Source organism: Dipodomys spectabilis, unplaced genomic scaffold (genome assembly GCF_019054845.1).
Source record: "Dipodomys spectabilis isolate Male_0828 unplaced genomic scaffold, ASM1905484v1 ptg000043l, whole genome shotgun sequence".
In the NCBI taxonomy this organism is placed as follows: domain Eukaryota; kingdom Metazoa; phylum Chordata; class Mammalia; order Rodentia; family Heteromyidae; genus Dipodomys; species Dipodomys spectabilis.
This window is the reverse complement of record NW_024870720.1, coordinates 13,392,012-13,416,704: the sequence shown is the minus strand read 5'-3', so window position 1 is coordinate 13,416,704 and position 24,693 is coordinate 13,392,012. Positions and strand designations below refer to the sequence as shown.

At 43.6% G+C, this 24,693-nt stretch overlaps 1 protein-coding gene and 1 long non-coding RNA gene across 2 annotated transcripts; one reads left to right on the top strand and one right to left on the bottom strand.

The window, feature by feature from the left end:
• Positions 1-701: 701 nt before the first annotated feature.
• Positions 702-24,693, bottom strand: LOC122106864. The gene is made up of 4 exons (XR_006147244.1): positions 24,176-24,693; positions 20,235-20,241; positions 6,522-6,525; positions 702-715 (listed from the first exon to the last, which is right to left on the bottom strand). It is a non-coding gene; the product is annotated as an uncharacterized LOC122106864 (long non-coding RNA).
• Ociad2 (OCIA domain containing 2) lies at positions 9,547-23,209 on the top strand. The gene is made up of 7 exons (XM_042678386.1): positions 9,547-9,653; positions 11,845-11,957; positions 13,125-13,221; positions 15,857-15,910; positions 18,905-18,952; positions 21,202-21,319; positions 22,974-23,209. The coding sequence occupies exons 2-7, from the start codon at positions 11,892-11,894 to the stop codon at positions 23,053-23,055; spliced, it is 465 nt and encodes a 154-aa protein (XP_042534320.1). The 5' UTR covers positions 9,547-9,653; positions 11,845-11,891; the 3' UTR covers positions 23,056-23,209.

Sequence of the window (24,693 nt, the reverse complement as noted above, 5' to 3'; positions counted from 1 at the left end):
AGTGCCAGGCTCTGTCCCAAGCAATCCCCCATCTCTAGGCCCAGACCTAGTTGAACATTAGTTGGAACTCTGTGCAGTCCAGCTCCTGAGCCAGGTCTTAAGTTCCTAGGTTTTATGGTACCTCCAATGAGAACCGCGGGGTGAGTATAAGCTTGTCAGGCAGAGCAGGGGTGTGCAGGGCGGGGTGGGTATAAGCTTGCCAGGGCAGAGCAGGGGTGTGCGGGGTGAGGTGTAAGGCTGCCTGGGAGACGGGAGGGAGGGAACACCGGTATGCAGGACTCAGAGTAGTTCCTAGTGGGCCTGTCAGGTACTGACACAGCTCCCAACACTCTTGAGAGTGGAATCAAAGACTACTGGTGATTCTAGATGATTCTAGAAAATCCTCTTCTAAAAGGAAGTCTTTTTCTTTTTAAAGGTATTTTTATTTTCTTTAGGTGGTTGTATGAAGGAGTTGCCATTCAACAGAGCAGTTTATGAAGACAGTGTCTCTTGCTCAACATCACTCCTTTTAATATTCTCACCCACCCCTCCCATCCTATCCCTTCTCTTGTTTTTCTTAATTTTTAGGCTATGTATTGATTTTTTTTTTAACCATTTAACAAAGCAATTTATGTATACGGTGCATCCTGATGTGTGTCATGCCTTCAACATCTTCCCACACCCACCTCCACCCAGCCCTTCCCTTATTTTTCTCAGTTTTATGGCATATACATGCCTGCATTCTACTCAGTTCCCTCATTCATTCTACCCCCTTCCTCTTGAACTGTCCTGCCCTGGTAAATATCCATTTCCTAGTACTCATTTTGTTAGTCTTTCCAAGGAGTTTTACTAGTTTTTCCTCAACCACCAATCAACTGGATTTAGATGAATAAATTTCTCTTCTCCATTGGAATTCTCCCCTACAAGGAACTCAATCTGCTTATCTCCTGTACTTTTCCTAGTGAAGCGGGGAGGTGGCTCTTGGGACAGACACTAGGACATGAAGATGACAATGAACATATGGGTAAGATTAAAAAATATCTGCTCATGTTCTCTTGGGTATGAAGAAATTAGATCTAAAAATGCATTGAGATATGATCAGTTATACAGGATTCTAGATACTCACACACATGAGACCAAAAGCAGATACTCTTAAGGGAAAAACAAAAAGGTGGAATGCCTAACTGCCTCTTCGTATTTATGTAAATGATATACATACTGAAACAAACTCCAAGATATGGAAACAAGGCTTTTTTTCCTTTTTCAGTTCTTATTTTTTGATGATGCTGTCTTCTTTACTTTATACATGGTATATCACGTCTATATCTTCAGAAGGGTTGTGGGGAGGGCACAGAACTTAAGGGGGAAAGAGGGAAAATGTACAGCAGCAGCACTCACTGGACACTGATGAAAGTGAACGATACAACTTGTGGGTGAAGATGGGAAGGAGGGACCGGGAGAGAATGAAGGAATAGAAGACAGTGTAGGAAAGGAAATGCACTCATTCCTTGACTCACATAAACGTTGCCCCTCTGTACATCACCTCTGTAGTAACCATAAAGTAAATAATTAAAAAAAAACTGTCATGAGATATTACGAGCCTCGGCCCCACCCCCACCTCCACTTTCTTAGCTACCAGAGAAACACTCCAAGCTTTGCATTTTACAGGCTATGGAAAGCAGTTCTGGAATATTAAAGAAGTAAATTTGCTTTGGAAATGTCTATTTTCACATTTATGAGGGAAATAAAGGATAGGCTTGTCTCAAGAAAGACTTGGAGACACAAGCAAATCAATGTGGACATGTCTTCATATTTCAGACTTTCCCTATTTGTGCCAAAATTATGATCTTGGAGGCCTTGCTGTGCTTCTGGCCAAGTCTGGCCGTCTGAACATCGACTGCAGATGAAACTCAAGCAGCCAGAGCTGGGCAGGACCCGGTAGGGGGACAGGGGGAGGGGGGGGCTAATGGTGTGAAAGTCAAGCGCAGTGCTGGCAGTGAGCCTTGTCTGACAGCAGCTTTACTTCTTCAGCCAGCAGACCCTGCACCCCTCTCAGTGACACCTCATTAAACCCCACTGTTCTGCATCTGTGAGAGTTGATGTTATGTATTCCTCAGAAAGGGGACGAGTGACTCACCATCGGATGCACAGACCCCCTTACACAGCAAGGCAGATGCTCAGTGGAGTTGGGACAGCAGTAAGGATAGCAACATGGAGACTGCTCCGATTCCTGCAGATGCTTGAGGAAGAGAGGTCTCTCATCCTGACTCCACCTCCCACAGGAAACCAGCCAGAGTCCTTTTACCAAACACCAAGGTGGTTGTGGGTGAGGCCCAAGAGATTTCTACCTGCATGTTTGTATGTGCGTGCATGTGTGCATGTGTGTGTGCATGCATGTGTGCGTGCATGCGTGTGTGTGTGTGCTGCATGCATGTGTGAGTGTGTGTGCATGCTGTGTGCATGTGTGTGTGCATGCATGCGTGTGTGAGTGTGTATGTGCATGTGTGCACAAACCACACTACTTAACTCAGGGCCTCAACTCATGACCTCAAGCTCTTGTTTTTTTGGTCAAGGCTAGTGCTCTATCACTTGAGCCATACCTCCACTTCTAGCTTTTTGCTGGCTCACTGAAGATAAGAATCTTTCAGATTTATCTTCCTGGGATGGCTTTTGAATTAAGAATCTCAAGATCTCAGTCTCCTGAGTAGCCAGGATTACAGGTGTGAGCCACCCGTGCCAGGCTTGCATTTTGTTTTAATCCATCCCTACACTAGGGCTTACTGCTCAACAAACCTGGGATAGTCCTTTCTCCCTCCACCTCCCCTAAGCTGCCGGCTATGTGTCTCTTCCCCCTTGCTGTTAGGCATCCATTTTATCACTTGTTATATTTTAGTCTATGTGAGGAGACAGACAGAGCAAAATAGATGTTATGGATACATAACATGTAGTACAAAGTATTAACATAAGGCCTGGACCAGGCCACTGCGGCCTGAATCCTGGTGCTGCCACTTCCCAGATACAGCCTTGGTCGTGTTACTTATCTTTCCTGTGCCTAATTTTCTTTTTCTTTTTTTCTTTTTTTTGTCGGTCATGGGGCTTGAACTCTGGGCCTGGACGCTGTCCTTCAGCTCTCTAGCTCAAAGAAAGCACTCTACCACTTAAGCCACACCATCACTTCCAGTTTTCTGGTGGTTACTTAGAGATAAGTGTCTCACGGACTTTCCTGCACCAGCTGGCTTTGAACTGTGATCCTCAGATCTCAGGCTCCAGAGTAGCTAGGATTATTGGCATGAGCCATAGGTACCTGACTCCCAACTTTTTTTGGGGGGGAGGGGGTCGGGGTCCAGTTGTGGGGCCTGAACTCTGGGCCTGGCGCTGTCCCTCAGCTCTTCAGCTCAAGGCTAGTGCTCTACCACTTGAGCCACAGCACCACTTCTGGCTTTTTTTCCCCTGCTTATGTGGTGCTGAGGAATCGAACCCAGGGCCTCATGCATGCAAGGCAAGCGCTCTACCACTGAGCCACCTTCCCAGCCCTGCTCCCAGCTTTTTTGTATGTGAAATATGAATAGTACTATGTATTTCTAGGGTTGTTTAATGGTTTTTTTTTTAAAGGAGGGGAATTAAGGATATGGTAGAGCACTTCTTAGCAAGGTCAAGGCTGTAAATTCAATCCCCAGGGTCACAAGACAGAAGAAAGAAAAAGAGGGAGATAAAGAAAGGAAAGGAAAGGAAAGAAAGGAAAGAAAAGGGGGAGGGGGGAAGGAAAAAGGAAAAAAGAAAAGAAGAAAGGAATGAAAGAACAAAGGAATGAACTGAGGAAGGCAATTGAACAATCTTCTTAGAGAATTACTTGAATAAAGGCATTTTCAGAAGAAGAAAAAAGAAGAAAGAAGCTAGGCTCTGGTGGCTCACGCTGTCATCCTAGCTACAGAGGCTAGGACCTGAGGATCATGGTTCAAGGCCAGCAGAGGCAAGAAAGTCCGTGAGACTCTTATCTCCAATTAAGCACCAGAAAACCAGACTGTGGCTCAAAGTGGTAGAGTGTTAGCATTGAGCAAAAGAGCTCATTGTCAGTGCCCAAGCCCTGAGTTCAAACCCCATGGCTGACAAAAGGAGGAGGATGGGGGGGTGGAGAGAGGGGAGGGAGGAGAGGGAAGAAAGGAAGGAAGGAGGGAGGGAAGGAGGGAGGGGAAGAAGGGCCTGGTGTGGTGGTATATACCTGTAATCCTAGCACTCAGCAGGCTAAGACAAGAGGATTGGGAGTTTCAGGCCAGCTTGAGCTACATAAACAGACCTATCTAAAAACATCAAGGAAAGAAAGAAAGAGAGAAAGAAAGAAAGAAGAAAAAGGAGAGAGAGGGAGAGGGAAGGAAGAAGAGAGAAAGAAAGAGAGGAGGGAGGAAGGAAGGAGAGACAGAAAGAGAGGGAAGGAGAAAGAGAAAGATAGGGAGAAAGAGAGGGAGAGAGTAAGGAAGGAAAGAAAGAAAGAGAGAGGGAGGGAAGAAAGGAAGGAAAGAAGGAAGGAATGGAGGGAGAGAGAGAAGGCGGGAGGGAGGAAGGAAGGAAAGAAGGAAGGAAGAAAGGAAGGAAGGAATAAGAGTCTCTTCCAATAAAAGGCATGCATTATTCATTTTTATTCTGCACCTCATTAAAATCCACTCCTCATCATTCTTCATGCACTTATACAATGTACCAGTTACTGAAACAGCTGCCATCCAGGAGCCAGCATTAAGAGGGTGTGACAAGGGGCCCCTTGGGTCCTTGTGAGGTGCCAAGGCTGCTGAGTGACAGCAGGGTGCCATTGCTATGCAGCTCGGGCTGGGGGCCTCATTCCCATACTGGACACTGTTCATGTGACTGGCTGCCTTCCTTCTGCCCCACATAGAACTCTGGGGCTACAGTTCAAAGATGACAAGCTCACTCAGGAGAGTGATGCTATGATTTGAGATGATTTTAAGTGCCTCCTCCCTGCCCCAGGATGGGTGTGTATGAAGCCTGGTCCTCAACGTGGCCTGTTGGGAGGTGGTGCCATTTTTGGAAGAGATTAAGGTAGTCCTTTTGAGAGCCCAATTAATCCCACAACAGTACATTGTTATGAAATTGTAGCCCTGGCTCCTAAATTCTTCTTCAGCTTCCAGTCTCATCATAATGAAATCACCCACCATTAAGCACTTACCAGAGGCAGTACCAATTGTGCTGCCTAATCTTAGACTTTCTGTCTCCAAAATATTGTGAGCTAAGTAAACTTCCTGTCTTCATAAAGTACCCAGCCTTTCATGCTGCTGCTGCTGCTGCTGCTGCTCCTCCTCCTCCTCCTCCTCCTGCTTCTGCTTCTGCTTCTGCTTCTTCTTCTGCTTCTCCTCCTCCTCCTCCTCCTCCTTCTCCTTCTTCTCCTTCTTTTTCTTCTTCTGTCATGGGGCTTGATCTCTGGGCCTAGGTGTTGTACCTCAGTTCTTCAGCTCAAGACTAACACTCTACCACTTGAGCCACTTCCAACTTTTTCTGCTTACGTGGTACTGAGGAATTGAACCTAGGGCCTCATGCATGCAAGGCAAGCACTCTACCACTGAGCCACCTTCCCAGCCCTGTTTCTTCTATTTGTGTGTGTTTGCTTTTGGTGCTGTTACTGGGGCTTGAACTCAGGGCACAGACACTGTCCCTGAACTCTTTTTTCTGCTCAAGACTAGGACTCTATCACTTGAGCCATTTCTGGCTTTTTTTTTTTTTTTTGGTGGCTAATTGGAGATAAGAGTCTCATGGACTTTCCTGCCTGGGCTGGTTTCAATTTATGATCCTCAGATCTCAGTCTCCTGAGTAGCTCTGATTACAGGGGTGAGCTATTCGCACCCATCTTCAATGTTTTAGTATAGCAACAGAAGCAGAATAATGAAAGTGCCTGGCATAGAGTGCTTACTATATGTTATGGATGTCACAGTTAGTAGCTACACATATATGCATAGAAGCAGCATAGTAGGCATCCGTTGCAGAACGCCAGGGCAGCACAGAAGGTGAAAAATTAACCTTGAGTACAGGCAAGACTTCCAAAAGGAGGTAACCCTAGGGCTGAGGGGTTTGTTGTTGTTGTTGTTGTTTTAAGTACTAGAAATTGTAGAAAAGCAGAGAAAGATTGATTCAGGCTTAGCTACAGTTCATGCAAAAGCATGAGAGAAGAGAACTTTCCACAGGGCCCCGGGCAGTCCTAGGTTTTGACTTGGCAGGCCCCGCTAATGAATTTGAATGCTTCCTGAGGATGATGTAAAAATACAGCAAGAGTTGAAGCTGGAGTCTGCCAGATTCCGTTCTGCACAGCATTCCAGCATAGGGCAAGCCTAGGCCTCAGGAAGCAAGGCATCCTTTCTGACAAGGGCCCAGGTCTTTTCTTGCCCGTATGCCTCTGCTCATACTGCCAACCATACTTAAACAGATCAGATATTCCCAACAAATACCAACTGAGAGACTCAATCCTTACACATTGCATGCGGTACTTCTCACTATTTAAGGTAATTTTCTGGAACATTCTGAGATGGAAGTCGAGCATGTACTGTACTGCAAAATGCTATCGGACAAATGCAACTTAGGGTATTTGCTAGACGTTAGATTTCTGTGTAATGGAGGATTGCTTATTTAAGACACAAAAACAATTAGAAAGCTGATCCCTTCAGACAACAAAATGGCAAAGGCATATTCATTTCTGACTGCTAGTAACCCAATATAAAATTAACAGAACTCTATCCCCTCTAGTTTCATAATTAAAAGAGGTAAAAGGAAAATAAGCCAGAACTTAACAATACACAAGTCCAACGAAACAAGCGTATCTCTTAACCTAGGCTCATTTATTACTTTGTTCATTCTACAAATACCTTTCTTTATCTGAGATGCTAAGAACACAGTGGTAAACAATGCAGACTATTGTGGTAGGTAAAGTTAGGGGAATCTGAATCATAAGGATATTAGAATAAAGAAAGGGCAGAAAGCGAACTCAACAGACTGATTGCCTTTTATTTTGGGTAAAAGCCTAAGAGGGACACTAGAGACCTCCAGCAGAGACAATGATATGCTGCTCTCTTACACAGGAGGTCTCCTTTGATTAGGCAGACAGACTGAAGTCAGGCAGGGCAGGATAGTTTGTCACAGGAAAGGGGCAGGATGAGAACAGGGGAAGGGGCTGTTGTGCTGAGATTGAATCTTTCCTTGAGTTACAAGGAAGCATCTGCTTTTAGCAGACGTGTGCACAAACTATAGGGCCTTCAGTTCACAGGTTATGTCTTTTACAACCACTGATTATGTTTGGGGAGAGGGAAAGGGGTAGGAGAGGATGCAGATTCCGCAAGTTTGTAGCAAGGGCAGTTTTATGGCTGTGAGGGAAAGGTGCCTGTTTGTAGTTTAAATCATTTTCTATCAAGGGGCAATCAGGTGTATGACCAATTCCTAACATTCATTAAATGATTAACATGACCACATGTGGAAGTGAGCAGAAATCTGACCCAAAGGTTAAGGTACAGAAGCTCATTTGTGTGACTTTGAAATAGTGACCTTCTTTTGAAGTTCACTAAAAGCCAGGGAAGTTAAGAGAGTTTATTTAGATTTTTCCTTGTTAGACATACACATGAATAAATATACAAGAACTATATGTGAGAGGTGCTATGAGAGAAAACAATAGCTTCCTGTGCTGTGAAAAGAAGAAAGCCAGCCTGCTTTAAGCCAGGCTGGTAGGCCAGGGGGGTCGTCCTGAGGAAAAATCAAGAAGCATGAGTAGCAGTAGAGCTGAACAGGCTGTACAAGAAAGGATCCAGGTAGTGGGAGGGCTCCATGCCAGGCCTCAGGTGGAAAAGAGCCAAGTGGGCTGGTTACCAGAAGCTCACACCTGTAATCCTAGCTACTCAGGAGGCTGAGATCTGAGACTCACGGTTTGAAAGCAGTCAACCATCAAAAAAGGCAAAAGCAAAGGCATGGCTCAAGTGGTTCAAAGCCTATCTTGAGTGAAAAACCTAAGCAAGAGTAGGAGATCTTGAGTTCAAGACCCAGTACTGGCACCAAAAAAGAAAAACTAAGTGAACATGAGGAACAGAAAAAGAGCCCAGAGTGGGGAGGGGGGGGGTGGGATATGGCAGAGGAAGTAAAGATGGAATATGATATTTGACTTGGATTGTGTAAAATAGATAATGAATGATTTTAAGATATAAATGTAAGTGTGCTGTGGATAAGACTTCCCTGGTAACTTGTTACTTTAGCTAGTAACTCTAACTGTAACTCTGTAACTTGGTAACCTGTAATTCTGTAACTCTGCTTCTGCTGTTTTCTGAGCAAGATTAGCCCTAACCCAACAGAACCATCACCACCCTTTGTTTCTATTCCCCTGCTTCCCACCAGCAAAACCTTGGCGGGAAATTTAAACTTAAGTGGGCATTTCTTGTAACAATCATTGGCTAAAACCTGGGATCCCCACTCCAGGTGCCGTCCTGGCTCATCAGCACTTTTTGCTCAATGAAATCTTTTACATTTTCACTGCGGACTGAGTGGTCTCGCTGCACCTCCCCACCCAGGGGAGAGGCACAGTTGAGGGATGAGCTTGGGTTAGGGCTGAGGCAGAGGCATGGGGGCCAGTCAGGACAAGAGCAAAGGTCAAGGTGAGGCAACAGCTCAGCCCAGCAAGGAGTCCTAGGTGAGGATGGGAAGATGATAGAGGCAGGAGAACTGCCCGATCTGGTCTCCAGCCCAGCACCACCCTCCCCTCACAGGTCAAAGGCTTGGAATAGAATCAGTGGGAAGGATAAAGCCATGCAAAGGGAAAGCTAGGGAGCCACCCGGCCTGAGTTTGACTCCAAACTTCTGTGTCATTTTGCACAGCCTGGAAACTGGTCCCTAGGAACAGGTCTTAAAAGAAAATAATGGTGCTCACTCTTTGGGGCCTATGAACAGGACCTCAGAGAGGTGGCTGTAAATGGGGGGGGGGGGGGGGGAATTGTTCCTGCTTTGGAAGGAAAGAAATGTTCATGGGAAAATGCTTACTGCCTAGCTACTAGTTAGTAATGCCTGCTACTCAGGAGGCTGAGAGCTGAGGATCTTAGTTTGAAGCCAAGCCTGGGCAGAAAAGTCTTTGAGACTCTTATCTCCAGTTAATGACCAAAAAGTCAGAAGTGGAGCTGTGGCTCAAGTTCTGACCTTTGGGGAAGGGGGGGGTGGGGGGAAGGAGGCTGGGAAGGTGGCTCAGTGGTAGATCACTTGCCTTGTATGCATGAGGCCCTGGGTTCGATTCCTCAGCACCACATAAGCAGAAAAAGCCAGAAGTGGTGGTAGAGCACTTGCCTTGAGCTGAAGAGCTGAGGGACAGTGCCCAGGCCCAGAGTTCAAGCCCCAGGACCGGCAGAGGAGAGGGTGGAGGAGGGTGGAGGAGGAGGAGGGAGGAATGGGAGGGGGGAAGGGGAGGGAAGGGAGAGGGGGGGGGAGGGGTGGAAGAAGAAAGAAGTTAGGATCTCCCAGGTGCCAGGACAAGTCTGGGGGAGGAGCGTGGGGCGGATCTGGAAAGAGCGGGTTTCAGCCTTTCTTTGCTGTCACGCACAGGGCAGGGCCGGCAGGTGCGGGCCGGGTGCGCGAGGCGGAGGCGGAGCCGGAGGAAGAGGGGAAGGACCGGGACGGACTCGGGCCAGTGGAGCCGGCAGCGCCTGCGGAGAGAGGTGAGGGCCGAGGGGGGACCCTGGGGGGCCGGGGGGCGGCCGGGGCCAGCGGCGGAGGCAGCCTGGGCGGGCGGCCTCCTGGGCGGGCTTTCCCGGCCCCGGGGGGCTCGGGGCCGGCCTCCTTCCGCGGCCTGCCCGGCTCGGGGTGGCAGGCTGGGGCAGCGGGCGGCTCGATCCCGCGGCACCCCAGCCCCCTTTGGGCCGGCCGGGGCCCGGGGAGGGGGGAGCTGGGGGCTGGAGGCCATTCCACCCCCATCCGAAAGCGCGGTGACCTCAATCCTGTCGCCCGTCCTTCCTGTCGCCTGTCCCCCATCCTGCTCGCCCCTGCCCACCTGCCAGCGTGGTCCCCGGTCACCCAGCCCCCCCAGCCCCCACTTCCAGGGCCGAAGGACCGACCTGCGCATGGGCCTGGACGGCGGGGCCCTCAGAGGACTTGGATGGGGACGGGGATGGGAGGGAGGGGGAAGGGGAGTAACCGGGGTCACGGGTCACGGGGACCTAGCTTCTTGATTTTTGCAAAGGCCCCAGGGCCGGCTGAGCAAAAAACAAGTCTCATTGGGCTGGAAGTCAGCAAAGACGGCCTGGGATCCGCAGGCAATGAGATGGTGGCCACGGGGAAATCTGACAGCTCCCCCTTTAACCGCCCTTGTGCGCGCCCGGGGCTGGTCCTGAGCGCTCACCCTGCACCCTCGGCTGGTCCCAGTATGCCCCCCTGAACAGGAGTGGGAAAGCTGAGGCGGAGACACATTCTGTCGCTGGCTGGGAGACAAGGAAGAGAGTCAGAATGGGAAGCCGGGGTCCACGGGCACTGCACCGTGAAAGATGGAATTTGGTGCAAGTAGCCACCCTGGGCTCATCTGCCTCGCAGCTGAATAATGAATGTAGGAAACAGAACTGTGTCTTCGTGGTCGTTTTGCAGAGGGTCATGATAGCCCAGGGCTACAGGCCGCAGAGATCACAGAGGAGATGGGGAGCAGGGCCACAGTCTACCTACAGTGTGTCCATCTGTGCCCACCCCGGGATCTGCTTCCCTGAGCCATGTGATTTCTGTGATGATTCATCCCCTCCTCCTGTACCTCCCGACCCTCTGCAGCAGTCATTTCTTTGGCTTAGGTGCTTTTCTTCTCATGGGCTCAATGTTCACATCCAGTCATCTTTAGAGGCAAGTTTATTCAAGTTCTTTGTTTTGTCTCTCCTCCCTGTGTGGGCATTTCCCAAATTCATCTCTGCTGTTCATCCCTATATGGCGACTTGTGATCCAAATCCTCTTGTGTTCTAATCTTGGCTGGCTAATTCCAGGATTTGCTCTCACTGATACTCAAATCACATTTCCAAACCCAAAGGAATTGCTCAGGTGTCTGCAGCAACTTGCTTAGTCTTCTACCTTCCAAATCAGTCCTCCTGCCCCAGGAGCCCACGCCCCTGTATACATGGGAACTCTCAGGAGTCCTAGTCTCCGAGGAATCTTTAAGCCTAAAAGAATAGACTTTTCTCTCTTTCCTAAAGGCCTGTAGTGGCCCTCAGGGGAGGCGGCCCTTCTCTACCGCAACAACTGTGGACTTTACTCTCTTCCCCTTTCAACTGTGAGCTCCTTCAGCAGCAGCTTTATCTTAATTGCCTTTGTATCCTAAAGCTGGGCACAGAATAGATCCTGTTAAATATTGTACAGTTAAGGAGCTTGTAATAAAATAAAAATACCTTTTAGGACATAATTTATAGACAGTAAAGCACATGTACAGAGTGACATTTCATCCTATTAGAGATCTGATCAGTCATGAGAGAGAGAAAGATAGTACAAAAGTGAATTTTAGCCAGGCACTGATGGCTCACGCTGTAATCTTAGCCACTCAGGAGGCTGAGACCTCTGGATCATGGTTCAAAACCAGCCTGCACAGGAAAGACCATGAGACTCTTATCTCCAGAAAACTGGAAGTGGCACTGTGGCTCAAGTGGTAGAGTGCTAGCCTTGAGCTGAAGAGCTGAGGGACAGCACGTAGGCCCAGAGTTCAAGCCCCACAACCGACAAAAAAAAAAGTGAATTTTAGAAATTAAGTTTGTAGATAGTGGCAGATTAAGGCTAATGCTGAAATACAAATAAGTTCCAAATAAGTATCGTTGATACCCAGACATAGATATATAGAGCACTGATATGCAGACATTCAGTCATAACACAGTGTTTCTCTTTCCTTAGACTCTAACCAGAGGACTGAACAAGAAAGAAGTGAGGACAGACTCATCATGGCTTCAGTGTCTACCCATGGAAACCAAGAGAAAGATCACCACTTGCCATCACTGGGCAAGAAGGTATATTTTTACTTGAAGGTCTGCCAACTTATGGAAGTTTCACTTGGTCACCTTACTGTTTTTATCAACCTGAGTTAGGTTGGGGCAGGTAAAATGGAATGAACAATTAAAAGGTAATTTGGGGCTATCTTGCTAAGAAAGCTTTTCAATTTCATTTACAGAATTACTTTCTTATTTACCAACTCTTTGCTGTTCAGAGTCCAGGAACTCATGGAGGCTGTTGATGATGGAAAAAATTTTCTGTGGCAGGTCCACACCTTTGTTTGTCTCTAATAGAAGGATACACTGGGTTTATTTTTCTGTGTTGGTTACGGAGGGTAGTCATACTGAGCATACGCCGGTGACAGATGTTGCTGTTAGTGAAGCAGAATCCTTAATTACTAATTAGCCATCAGATGGAGAACCAAATATTAACATGAGCACATTTTTCCAACTTGGTAGGGATGGCTATAATGTGTTATCAGGAGCATATAAGTGAAAAATAGACAAGTTGTTGATAGGTAAATGGAATTTGTGGTTTCTCTGGAGTTACCTTTCTTATTGTGTTATGGAGAAGATAATGCTTAAAGAGCAATATATAGGAGGAGCAAATAAACAAATGATAACAGGTAACAAGGAAAAGAATTTGAACACCTGAGCTGCCTCTGAAATGGAGAACCATGAAACGTGTATGGCTCTACAGAAAACAGTCACCAGAGCTCCTTAAAATAGACTCTGCAAAAACCCTTATCCTGCCTTCAGGACTGATAGGAATTGTGGTAGTTGAGTGTGTGTGTGTGTGTGTGTGTGTGTGTGTGTGTGTGTGTGTAGAAGACATATTTCTGCTGTAGCTACAACCTGGGCAAGAACAAATATGTCACTACTCCTTGACTTACAATGGGGTTATATCCCCATAAATCCATCATAAGGTGAAATTTTCACTATTCAAAAATGCACTTAAGCTGGACAGGAGCCAGTGGTTCCAGAGAAAACAAAACTTTTCTGATGATCTCAGTTTTTGTTGGTGGTGATTCCTTCTTTTTGTTGTTGTTAGTTTTTGTTTTGAGATAGAGTCTCACTGAACTTGAACTTGGGATTTTTCTGTCTCAGCCTCCCAAGTGTGCAATTATCAGAGTGTGCCACACACCCATCTTGATCACCATTAACTTACCATATCTTTCCCTGTAGAGCCTGTTGTTTTGTCCAAAATCAAAAATGCACATCCATAAAGGAGAGATTGCCAAGATTATCCGAGAATGTCAGGAAGAAAGTTTCTGGAAAAGAGGTAATTGCATTCTTCTGCATCTTAATTAACACTGTATACACTACAATAAACTGCTCTAACTGTAAGTTGTTAGGATGTAACGAGGATTTGTTTTTGAGCAGGGTTTTGTATAAGTCTCTAAAGTGCTTGCATACTTAGAGATGTTTAGAACATTAAATCCATGTGAGATTCTTTTGGGGACAGAGATAATATCTGATTAGTGAGCAGTTAACCTCACTTAGCAAAAAATGATGCACATATAACTTTCCCTGATGTGAAAAGGAACATGTACCAAGAATATTATATAGAACTTAACTATCGAAGAGTTGTGATTCTACCAGCTCAAAAATAATGTCAAGTTCATCTGGAACTTTATACGAGCATTTTGGACAGTGTCTTACACATAGAAAATGCCTCATAAATATTTACTGACCAAATGGAAAGTGGCAGTGTTTTGTTAACATTTATCTTATGTTGTCTATGAATCTCCTTTTCTGCTGAGTTGTTTCCTTGTTCTGCGCTGACCTGCTATTAGACAAAAGCATGAATACAAGCTATGCTTTCAGATTTCTTCAATTAAAACATTAATGATTCATCATTTGAAAATGGTACAATAAAGCCTATAGACTCAGCCTTAATATTGTATAACATTGCTGATTTCATAAGTCACTCAAATTCATTATCAACAGCTTGAGGAGTAACCTTCTCTAGAAGTTGATATTCTCTAGCCTTACCATGATTACTGATTGTGTTTCTAGAAATTAATCTTTTCTGACAGCCTCTGAGCAAATACTTTAATTGAGCCCTAGGTAAACAATTTTCCCACCAGTATGACCCATTTTCCTGTTACCTGCTCACTATCTATGAGTGGAAAAAATGAGTTTCTATGTGACTTGTCTCGGTTGCTAGGAACAGATAGATGTTTATCACTTCTCTTTGCTTTTGGAAGAAATCCTTCAACATCTTTTATCAGAACTAGAAATTGCTTTTTACAAACTACATTACCTATGATAACAAACCATAGCTAAACACTGCATATGTTTGACATGAACATAGTCTTCTTGTAATCTCCAGGCAAAAATCCAAATTGGGGTAAGGGGAGAGATGTCATGAAAGACAAAAATCAAAACAAACAGGGAGCAGTCTTAGATGAAAGTAGATTAGGTAGCAAATATAATGTATGATCCTTGATTTTTTTTTTTTGCCTTAGAAAAACATTAAAGACATTGCTGGGCCAGTTGGACAAATTTAAGCGCAGATTTTATATCAATCAGTATCATTTTTTCATGAGTATGGCTGTTGAAGGAATGTAAATTTCTTGGATGCTAATGGTTTGTGATTATGCAAGGGAATGATCTCGTTCTTAGAAATTACCGCTGAAATAGTCAATGATGAAAACCTATGATGTTTGTAAAATTTAAGTGACTAGGAGATAAAAAGGGAAAATGGATAAAGAAATTAATGTGTAAAGAGATGATATAGAAAGATAATTTTTCAGAATTAATGAATTTAGATAAGGCTCTTTGGGAGTTTACTGGCTAACTTAACAATCTTACAGAATTTTGTAGGGTTGAAAATGCAAAACCATCCAGGCTTGGAGATACCCAGTGGTAATCCCAACATGTGGAAAGCTGAAGCCAGAGGATCCCAAATTCAAAGCTTGCTGGGCTATGTAACATTCTCTGTCAAAAATGAAAGAAGATAGGGTCAGAGGCAAAGAGGAAGTAAGGGATAGAGAAAGGGAAGGAGGGAAGGAAGAAAGGAAGGGAGGAGGAAAGGAAGGTAAAAAGAAAAAAAGAAGACATGAAAGCAGAAAAGAAGAAAGGAAAAGACAATAAAAAGTAAATATCAAACTATGTATGTAAAGGCAGCTCTTAGGCTAGAGGTATTGCTTAAGAGCTAGAGCACTTGCTTAGTTGCAAGCACAAGACTCTGGGTTCAATCTCTAGTATCACACAAAAAACAAAAAGGAACTAGAGGTGTGGGTCAAATGGTAGAATGCCAGCCTTGTAAGAGCACAAGGTCCTGCATTCAGGTCTGAGGAGCAGCACGGAAAGAAGGAAGGAAGGAAGGAAAGCAGGCAGGCAGAGAAGAAAGGAGGGTAGGAAGCAAGGAAGGAGGAAAGAAAAAAGCATAACTCCCAAATGCAAGTTAAGTGCACAATATGTGCCCTAAGATGCCTACAGCACTCAGTCAACATGAATGCCAGAAACGGAACAGAAAAGGATTTTAGATTCGGTCAAATAGTGCAGTGCATTCAGCTGAGTGACTGGGTTACACCATACAAAAATATTTACCGGCTCCGGTGGCTCATGCCTGTAATCCTAGCTACTCAGGAGGCTGAGATCTGAGGGTCATGGTTAAAAGCCACTCTGAGCACAAAAGTCCATGAGACTCTTATCTCCAATTAATCATCAGAAACTCAGAAGTGGTGCTGTGGCTTAAGTGATAGAGCACTAGCCTTGAGCTGAAGAGCTCACTGACAGCGCCCAGACCCAGACCAAAAATAAATATTTGTTGAATGAGTAAAATAGCAAATGATTAAAATTCACTGCCAAGTAAGGCAAGAGGAAAAGCTGGGAATTCCTATCTCTGACTTCTAGGTGAAGGGCCATCTTTTAAGATACCAGTACTGAAGGGTGTTTTTCTTTTACAGCTCTGCCTTTTTCTCTTATAAGCATGCTTGTCACCCAGGGACTTGTCCACCAAGGTAAGAGTCAATGTTTTTCAATAGGTAAACTTCCAAGAGCTCAGCTTTCTGTGATCCTCCTAGCAGTTTTTTGGCTATTAAGCACTTTTGGTTTTTGGTTTGGTAAAGGATTTCTTTTTTCATGTAAGCATTTGCCAAGTTTTAGCCTAAGTCATCATCCCCCACACACCTCAAGAAGAAGTCTTAATCCAGAATGAGTGAATATATAAGATTGCCTGGCAAAGGCAAGTTAAAGTTGCAGATGGAATTATCAATCTTAAAATAGGGAGATTATCCTGGAGGGGGTAATATAATCAAGGAAGGGACCTTTGAAAATAACAAAGGGGCTCAAAAGGAAGAACCAGCAGGATGGCACCATGAGGAATCAACTGGCTTTGAAGAAAACAGAATGAGGATAAAAGCTGAGGAATATGGGTTCTCTAGGATGGGGGGGGGGGGGGGAGGAGGGGAATAGAAACCCTGGAGTCTCCGAAAGGAAAACAGCTCATTTAAAGAATATGGTTAGTTACTACGTTGCTTTAACTCAATGAATATGATTTTGGACTTCTAACTCAAGAACTCTAGGCAAAAATTTCATGTTGTTTTAAGCCACTGAGTTTGTAATAATTTGTTACAATAGCCACAGGAAACTTCTTAGTCTGTAGTCTGTATTACGTCACTTTGTCTCCCAGGGCCTCTGTTTTTGGCTAGATAGATCCTTCACTGTACAAAAGTGCTCCATGCAGAGAGGTGAGTAGGCCTGAAACCCAGCCCAAGCCACCAAGCCATTTGTCCTGAACAGGCTACAATCCCTGAGGACTAGCACCTTGTCTGATTTGCACTTAAGACCATATGTTCTGGCCACTACCTTGCATCTCCCCACAAGACCTCAGCTTGCCTCTAACTTTTCCTACCAATTCCCACCTTTCTCTTTGTCTTCTCCTGCCAGAGAACACACATAATAAAGTACCCACACAATGAAGTACCTCACTCTGTTTAAGCTCATTTATTGTGCTAATTACCATAATTTTTAAAGGAATAAGGAAAATATCCTGGTTCTGTGTGTGTGTGTGTGTGTGTGTGTGTGTGTGTGTGTGTGTGTGTGTGTGTGTGTGTGTGATCTCAAAGACCATAGAAGCCATGTGTATAGAACAATCTACTTTCATATTATGCATGATATATGGTATTATGTTTATAACTTGAAGATAGCACTGGGATAGGAGAATCCTGGGCCTTGAATTCACAGGCTGGGCACTGACCCTCAGCTTGTTTACTCGAGGCTGGCCCTTTACCACTTGAGCCACAGCTCTTCTTCTGGGGTTCTTTTGGTGATTAATTAAAGATAGAAAGTCTCACAGACTTTCCTGCCCCAGCTGGCTTCAAACCTTCATCCTTAGATCTCAGCCTACTAAGTAGCTAGAATTACACCTGTTAGACTATGAGTGCCCAGCTGAAGATAGAATTTTTTGTACATTTTTTATTGTAAGAATGCTATACAGAGGGGTTACAGTTACATGAGCAAGGTAATGACTATATTTCCTATTGAGCATTGTATGAAGATAGAATTTTTATAGAAATATATTCATTAATCATCAGCAAGCCTTTGTCAGACCATTTTTTACACAGAAAAGAAATGGCCTATTAGGTGTTTTATAAATATTAAACTACCTAAAATCTATCTTTGCTTACATCTGTAAAAGTATATTTTTTCAGGATTATGTATTAGTTCTCTACAGCTGCTATAATAAATTTCCACAAACACAATATCTTAAAACAACACTGATTCAGCCTAGAAAACCTGAGGCCATGAGTTTAATACCCACATGCTTCAAAAACAAAACAAAACAAAAAAGGCATTAAAGAGATCTGCATAGGGAAGGAAGAAGTTAAACTATCCCTTTTTGCAGATGACATGATATTATAGCTAAATATAGACCTCCCCTGTGACCCAGCCATACCACACCCAGGCCTCTACCCTGAGCAACAGGAACCAGGATACAAGGACACATGCACCTCCATGTTCATTGCAGCACTGTTCACAATAACTAAGATATGGAAACAACCCAGATGCCCCACTACAGACGAATAGATCCAAAAATTGTGGTACCTATATACAATGGAATATCATGCAGCCATCAGAAAGGACAAAATAATGGCATTCGCAGGGAAATGGATGGAACTAGAAAAAATCATTTTGAGCGAGGTAAGCCAAGAGCAAAAAGAGAAAGGGCACATGGTCTCCCGGATATGTGGATGTTAAATCCAACATGCAAGGAGATACGACAAAGTAAAAGACTCGAGAGACAAGGGACCTCCATTCATTTTGTCATATCATTACTAAATGACTCCGTGTTCTTGACCACATATATGGTATATATATATGTGCACATCTGAGGGGAGATAGGAGGAGGACAAAGAATCAGAGGGAAATGGGAAGACATACAACAGAGGGGCCCATCAGCTGTACTGGACATTGATGAAAGTGAACTAAGTAACTAAAGGGCAGCAATGGGAGGGAGGGAATCCGTGGGGAAGAGGGAACATCTTACACTAAGCAAAAGAAAAGAAATGTATATATCACCTGATGTGGAAGAAATAGTTGTATTGTCAGAGCTTATAGAATTCACAAACTTTATAGACAATGATAATGACAACTTGCCTCGTGAAGGTTAAAATGTGTTTGTGACTTTAAGTATCACTATCTCACAATACTGTGACATTTATGCAATCATTTAATCTCAATAAAAATATTTTTAAAAAAGAGGAGAGAGCACTGACTAGCTTCTTTGAACTCAGTTTAAATCTGTCTTGAATTATGGGTTTCCCATTCTTTTCTAACTTTAAAGCTAGTACTCATCTAAAAGGGCCGTTAGAGGTATAAATTCAGCACAAAGAATCATAATTCTTCTAAAATATATGTACATTTAATGTATGTTATGTCTTAAGTTTTGAAGTTTTCTTTATAAATTTAAATATATGATGAATGAAATAATTGTGTATACATATTACTTCTAGGTTACTTGTCAGCTAATCCAAGATTCGGATCATTGCCTAAAGTTGCACGTAAGTTATAGAAGCAAAAAGAAAAAATAGATATGCTTCGAAATAGGAGATGTCTATAAGAACTGGAGATATGAACATCCAGCCTAAGGGAATTGCCTATGTTGACTGAAAATCAGTCACTGTTTCTTACCACATTGTATTGAGTTCATTCAGTTCTTTCTGAGTAGCAACTTAACAATGATTTCTCTTTAAAGCATGATCTAACAGAGACTGGCAAGATGTACACAGATGCCCCTCAGTATTTATGGGAAAATTGGTTCCAGGACGATGGAAGATGCTAAAAATCTATTTTCATATAACCTATACACATCCTTCTGTATGCCTTAGCCTATCTTGAGGTTATTTATAATGCTTGTAACTGATTGTTATTTGGCATTACTAAGGGAATATTGAAAACAAAATCCATACAGATTGAAACAGCAGAGCCATTTATTTATTTATTTATTTTAGCTTGGCAAATCTTTTCAGTTTGCTATCTAAAATTAATTAAGAATAACCATTTTTGGAGGTGTGGAGGGAATGGGTAGTACGGGGTAACAATGCTTGATAGGAGATGTACTGATTACCTTACTCGTGATACTATAAGCCCTCTGTACAGTATCTTTACAATAAAAAAATTAAAAAGGGCTGGAAAGGTGGCTCAGTGGTAGAATGCTTGCCTTGCATTCATGAGGTCCTATGTTTGATTCCTCAGCACCACATACGCAGAAAAAGCCAGAAGTGGCATTGTGGCTCAAATGCTAGCCTTGAGCCGGAATGCTGAGGGACAGAGCCCAGGCCCAAATTTAGGCCCTACAACCAACTAAATAAATAAGTAAATAGAAGAGCCACTTTTTAAATCAGGAACTGTTTTTTTGTTGTTGTTGTTTTGTTTTGTTTTAGCAGTACTGCTAAACTTATGTTTTAAACTGGTTATTTTTGAGACAGGATCTTACTTCAGGTGTGTGCTTGAACAGCAATCCTCCTATGTTTTGCTTCCCAGGATAGTTAGGATACTAGGTGTTTATTATTATGCCTAGTTTCTTTCATTGAGGCAGAAAATCATGGATTTTCTTTCTGCCAGGGCTGGGCTGGAACTACATTCCTCTCAACTTCAGCCTCCGCAGTAGCTAGGTTGACAAGCATCAGCTGCCAGTGCCTATCCAAGAGCATTCTAATTTACAACAGACATGGGGTTTCATCTCATTCTGCTTGGGCTTTTTATGTGCCAGGAGAATGTAATCATAATATAGTCTAAAATCTCATTCCCATCCGGAGGAAGAGATTCAAAATTCCTCTCAACCAGACATCTCTTCTAGAGACAAGATGGCTGGAAGCTCCCCATTACTCCATACCCATAACCTGTGACTTAGAAGCTCCATAGAGCCACACTCAAATTCCACTTTCCCTCCTCCAGCAGCCTCCCCCCATTTGTTTTGCAGCTGGGTCATGGTCCAGCTGCCTATCTATGGCATAGCACCTTCTCCTACTCAAGCCTGGCCTTTCTAATCTCACCTCAAAGCAGAGATCAGAATATGAAGTATCCAGCTCCTAGTCCTGCTGTGTGTGTGTGTGTGATGTGTGTGTGTGTGTGTGTGTGTGTGTGTGTGTGTGTGTGATGTGTGTGTGTGTGTGTGATGTGTGATGTGTGTATGTGTGTATGTGCTGGTCCATCCTGACGCTTGAACTTAGGGCCTGGGCACCATCCCTGAGCTTTTGTGTTCAAAGCTAGTGATCTATCACTTAAGCCACAGTTCCACTTCCAGCTTTTTGGTGATAATTGGAGATGAGAGTCTCATAGATATTCCTGACTGGTCTGGCTTTGAACTACCATCCTCAGATCTCAGCCTTCTGAGTTACCTAGGATTATAGGCATAAGCCACTGGTGCCCAGCTAGTCCTGCCTTTTTTTTTTTTTTTGCCAGTCCTGAGGCTGAACTCAGGGCCTAGACACTGTCCCTGAGCTGCTTTTGCTCAAGGTTAGTGCTCTACCACTTGAGCCACAGCGCCACTTCCAGCTTTCTCTGTCTATGTGGTACTGAGGAATTGAACCCAGGGCTTCATGCATGCTAGGCAAACACTGTACCACTAAGCCATATTCCCAACCCCTAGTTCTATTTTTAAAAAGGGGCTTCATTCTCAGAGCTTGTTTATTGTTTGATTATGGTCCTTTTAATATAAAAATAACTAATTTTGATAAGTTCTAAAAGAGTATCAGTAAACAAGATTACAACCCTCTCAATAATCTTTTTTCTTAACCTGCTTTTATAGTTGCTGGTCTCATAGGATTTGGCCTGGGAAAGGCATCATACATAGGAGTATGCCAGGGAAAATTCCATTCCTTTGAAGATCAGCTGCGTGGAGCTGGGTTTGGTCCAGAACATAACAGGTTTGTAATATGTAATGAAGATCATTATAAGAGATTAAATAGCTTTATAATAAATATATAACTTAGTTACCTATTTCATTTACTCAATGAATATGTAATGAATAATATGTGCTGATAATATTCGAAGCCTCATTCAGGTCTCTTAAAAATATAATGAGCCAGTCACGGGTGGCTCATGCCTGTAATCCCAGTTACTCAAACCCTGGGGGATGGAGTGGGTGGGGGAACCTTACCTTAATGAGCAAGCAAACATGGCTTCTGTCAGCACTGAGTTACATAGACTTAAAGTCTTCTTTACTGCAAAGCTTCTCAGAGCCATTGATTCTCCCTTGGGGATGTAAGCAGTTGGATTGTGGCCTCTGCTATTAGAGTAATTGGGTTGCAAATGACTTCTGCCAATTAAGCTGTGTGACCTGAGCCAAGCTTCTTAAGCCTTCTAATCTCCGGTTTTCTTGAATCATGGTTTCTATGAGATGATGTAAGGACTAGAAATGGTTAATCATGACACTCAGTGTTAAGGGATACGTTTCTCTAAAGAGCCCTCCTTTGCCACAGTGGCTTCTATTTGAAAGAAACATTGGGCTAGAAGTCAGGGTGCCCAAGTTCTCTTTCTAATTCTGTGACTTTGAAAAGCCATAGTTTTGCAATGGTGGACAGAACCCTAAACATTGTCTCTTCCTCATGAGCCAGGTGTGGCCCAGAGAGGGGCATAGATTTTCAGGGGTGACATTGTTAGCTGCAGGCAGATGGGAACTCTAACCTAATGCATTTCTTTTGCAAACCCTTAACTTTTTCCATAACAGCAGCAAACTGCCAGAGGGGCATTCACTCCATATTTCCAGAGACTTGTTTCAGTCTGTCCTTGCACAGCTGTGTTTTAGGATCAACTTCTTGGAGAGCAAGTGACTGCCAGATGCCACGATGTGTAGGGCAAGTAGGAAAGGCAATACCAGTAAAGGAGAAAATTTTGTTGACTGCTTCTTCCTCTTCTTCAGTTGTAGGAGTTCCTTTCTTCCCTTCCTTCCTTCCTTCCTTCCTTCCTTCTTTCTTTCTTAGTTTTAGGGCTTGAATTCAGGGCCTGGGTGCTGTCCCTGAGCTTTTTCACTCAAGTCAAACCTTCTGCCACTTTGAGCCACAGCTCTACTTCCTGTTTTTTAGTTAATTGGAGATAAGAATCTCACAGGGACTTTTCTGCCCTAGCTGACTTCAAACTGTAGTCCTCAGATCTCAGCCTCCTGAGTAGCTAGGATTACAGGTGTGAGCTGCCTGGCTTGGAGTTTCTTTTGCTATTACCCCACTTTGACTTCCAGAACCATTATAAACAGATTGGAATCTACATTTCCCAGCACAATCTCCACTAAAAGTCAGGTTAGTGACCTTTACAAAATGTCTCTAGATAATAGTGTGTTATGACTAGAGCATGGGGCTGGGAATGTGGCTTAGTGATAGAGCGCTTGCCTAGCACGTATGAAGCCCTGTGTTCGATTCCTCAATACCACATAAATAGAAAAAGCTGGAAATGAGCTATGGCTCAAGTGGTAGAGTGCTAGACACTCAGAGACAGTGCCCAAGCCCCGAGTTCAAGCCTTAGCACTGGCTAGAGCATCCACTGATCCATTGTACAGCCTACCACCTGTTCTCCCTTCTCTTCTAGGCACTGCCTGCTTACCTGTGAGAAATGCAAAACAAGGCGTGTATTAAGCGAGAAAGGAGATTCCCAGCCTTCAGCTTCCTAAACCCAGGGGGTCGGAAGATTTTTAAGCCTCTGAATTTGTATACATTTAAATTAGTAGAATGGAAACTTTGTGATCCTCTCTCTTTTTGAAATGTTTTATGTAGAAGGCCCTCCTTTGAATTGAACATCATGTATTTTTCTGCTCCTTAAAAACATATGGGGGAGGGAGGGCTGGGAATGTGTCTTTGTGGTAGAGTGCTTGCCTAGCATGCATGAAGCCCTGGGTTCGATTCCTCAGGACCACATAAACAGAAAAGGCCAGAAGTGGTGCTGGCTCAAGTGGTAGAGTACTAGCTTTGAACAAAAAAAGAAGTTTAGGGACAGTGCCCAGGGCCTGAGTTCAAGCTCCAGGACTTGCAAAAACAAAAACAAAAAAAATCAAACATACAGGGAACTCTCACAGACCAAAAAGGAAATGATGTTGCAACCCTGCCTTGCTTGCAGATACATAAATTAGCTCTCCATCTTTTCCTCTGCTTTTCCCCCCAGTGTTTTAATTTCTCTGGGAGAGGACAGGAATGAATGAAGACAAAGATAAGAAGTCATGATGCAAAGAAAATTTCATGTAATGTACAGACAGAAATATAAGACAAGAAAGATTGTGTCTTATATCAGAAATGCTTCCTAAAATGTAGATGCCAATACTTTTCATGAAAAGCTTCATTTGAATGGGTTGCAATATGAATCAAATGTATTGTTGCAGTATTGAGGTGACTTTATGAATCATTATGATTTGGGATGTTTGATGTTTGTGCATGTGCCAGCTATGGAACTTAAACTGAGAGCCTTGTACTCTAGCTTGGATTTTTTCTAATCAATGCTGATGCTCTTATCACTTGATCTACTGCTCCACTTCTGACTTTTTACTGGTTAATTATAGATAAGAGTTTCACAGACTTTCCTGCCTAGGCTAGCTTCAAACCTTAATCCTTAGATCTGAACCTCCTGATTAGCATGAGCATTAATGAGCAGTAATGGGGTTTGAACTCAGAATCTTGCACTTGCTAGGCAAGCATTCTACCACTGGAGCCACAGCCATAGCTCACTTTGGTAGATTATAAAAACACTCATTATCTTTGGGTTATCTGCTTAGCTATTGAGTAAATAAATACATGCTCTACATCCATGATCAGCTCTCAGTAATGGAGTTCTTTTTATAGATAGTTTGTAACCTAAAAGTATAAACACAGTTTCATAAATTGGCCTTCTCCTAGAGAACAATGGAAGAATCTCTAGAGGAATCAATTGTTAGAATGGTAAGCTTAGAACTTTATGGAGCCCAGAGGCAGCCAGCACAATGGACTCCTATTCTCTAGCCAGATGTGTTGCATGAGAAAAAAATAAATCATTCTGCTGGAGACTCTTTTTGTATTTGGGCCATCTGGCTGAGCCCTACACAAAATCATCTCTTGTCTCTTTACACTGCCTCAGGAAATGCTTTAGATATGTCATCATTAATATATAGGATGTGTATGTAATAGATGTGTTTTATTACATTGTAAGCCCTATATCATAGAAATTAAAAAAATATGTGGGGAAGGAACTTCATTAAAAGTTACCACTTAGCTGGGTGCTGGTAGGTCATGCCTACAATCCTACCTACTCAGGAGGCTGAGATCTGAGGATCAAGGTTTGAAGC

Coding starts and splice junctions, on each gene's coding strand:
- Ociad2 (XM_042678386.1), top strand. CDS start 11,892: ATGGCTTCAGTGTCTACCCATGGAAACCAAGAGAAAGATCACCACTTG. Junction 15,911..18,904: donor CCAGGGACTTGTCCACCAAG/GTAAGAGTCAAT, acceptor TATTACTTCTAG/GTTACTTGTCAGCTAATCCA. Junction 21,320..22,973: donor TTTGGTCCAGAACATAACAG/GTTTGTAATATG, acceptor CTTCTCTTCTAG/GCACTGCCTGCTTACCTGTG.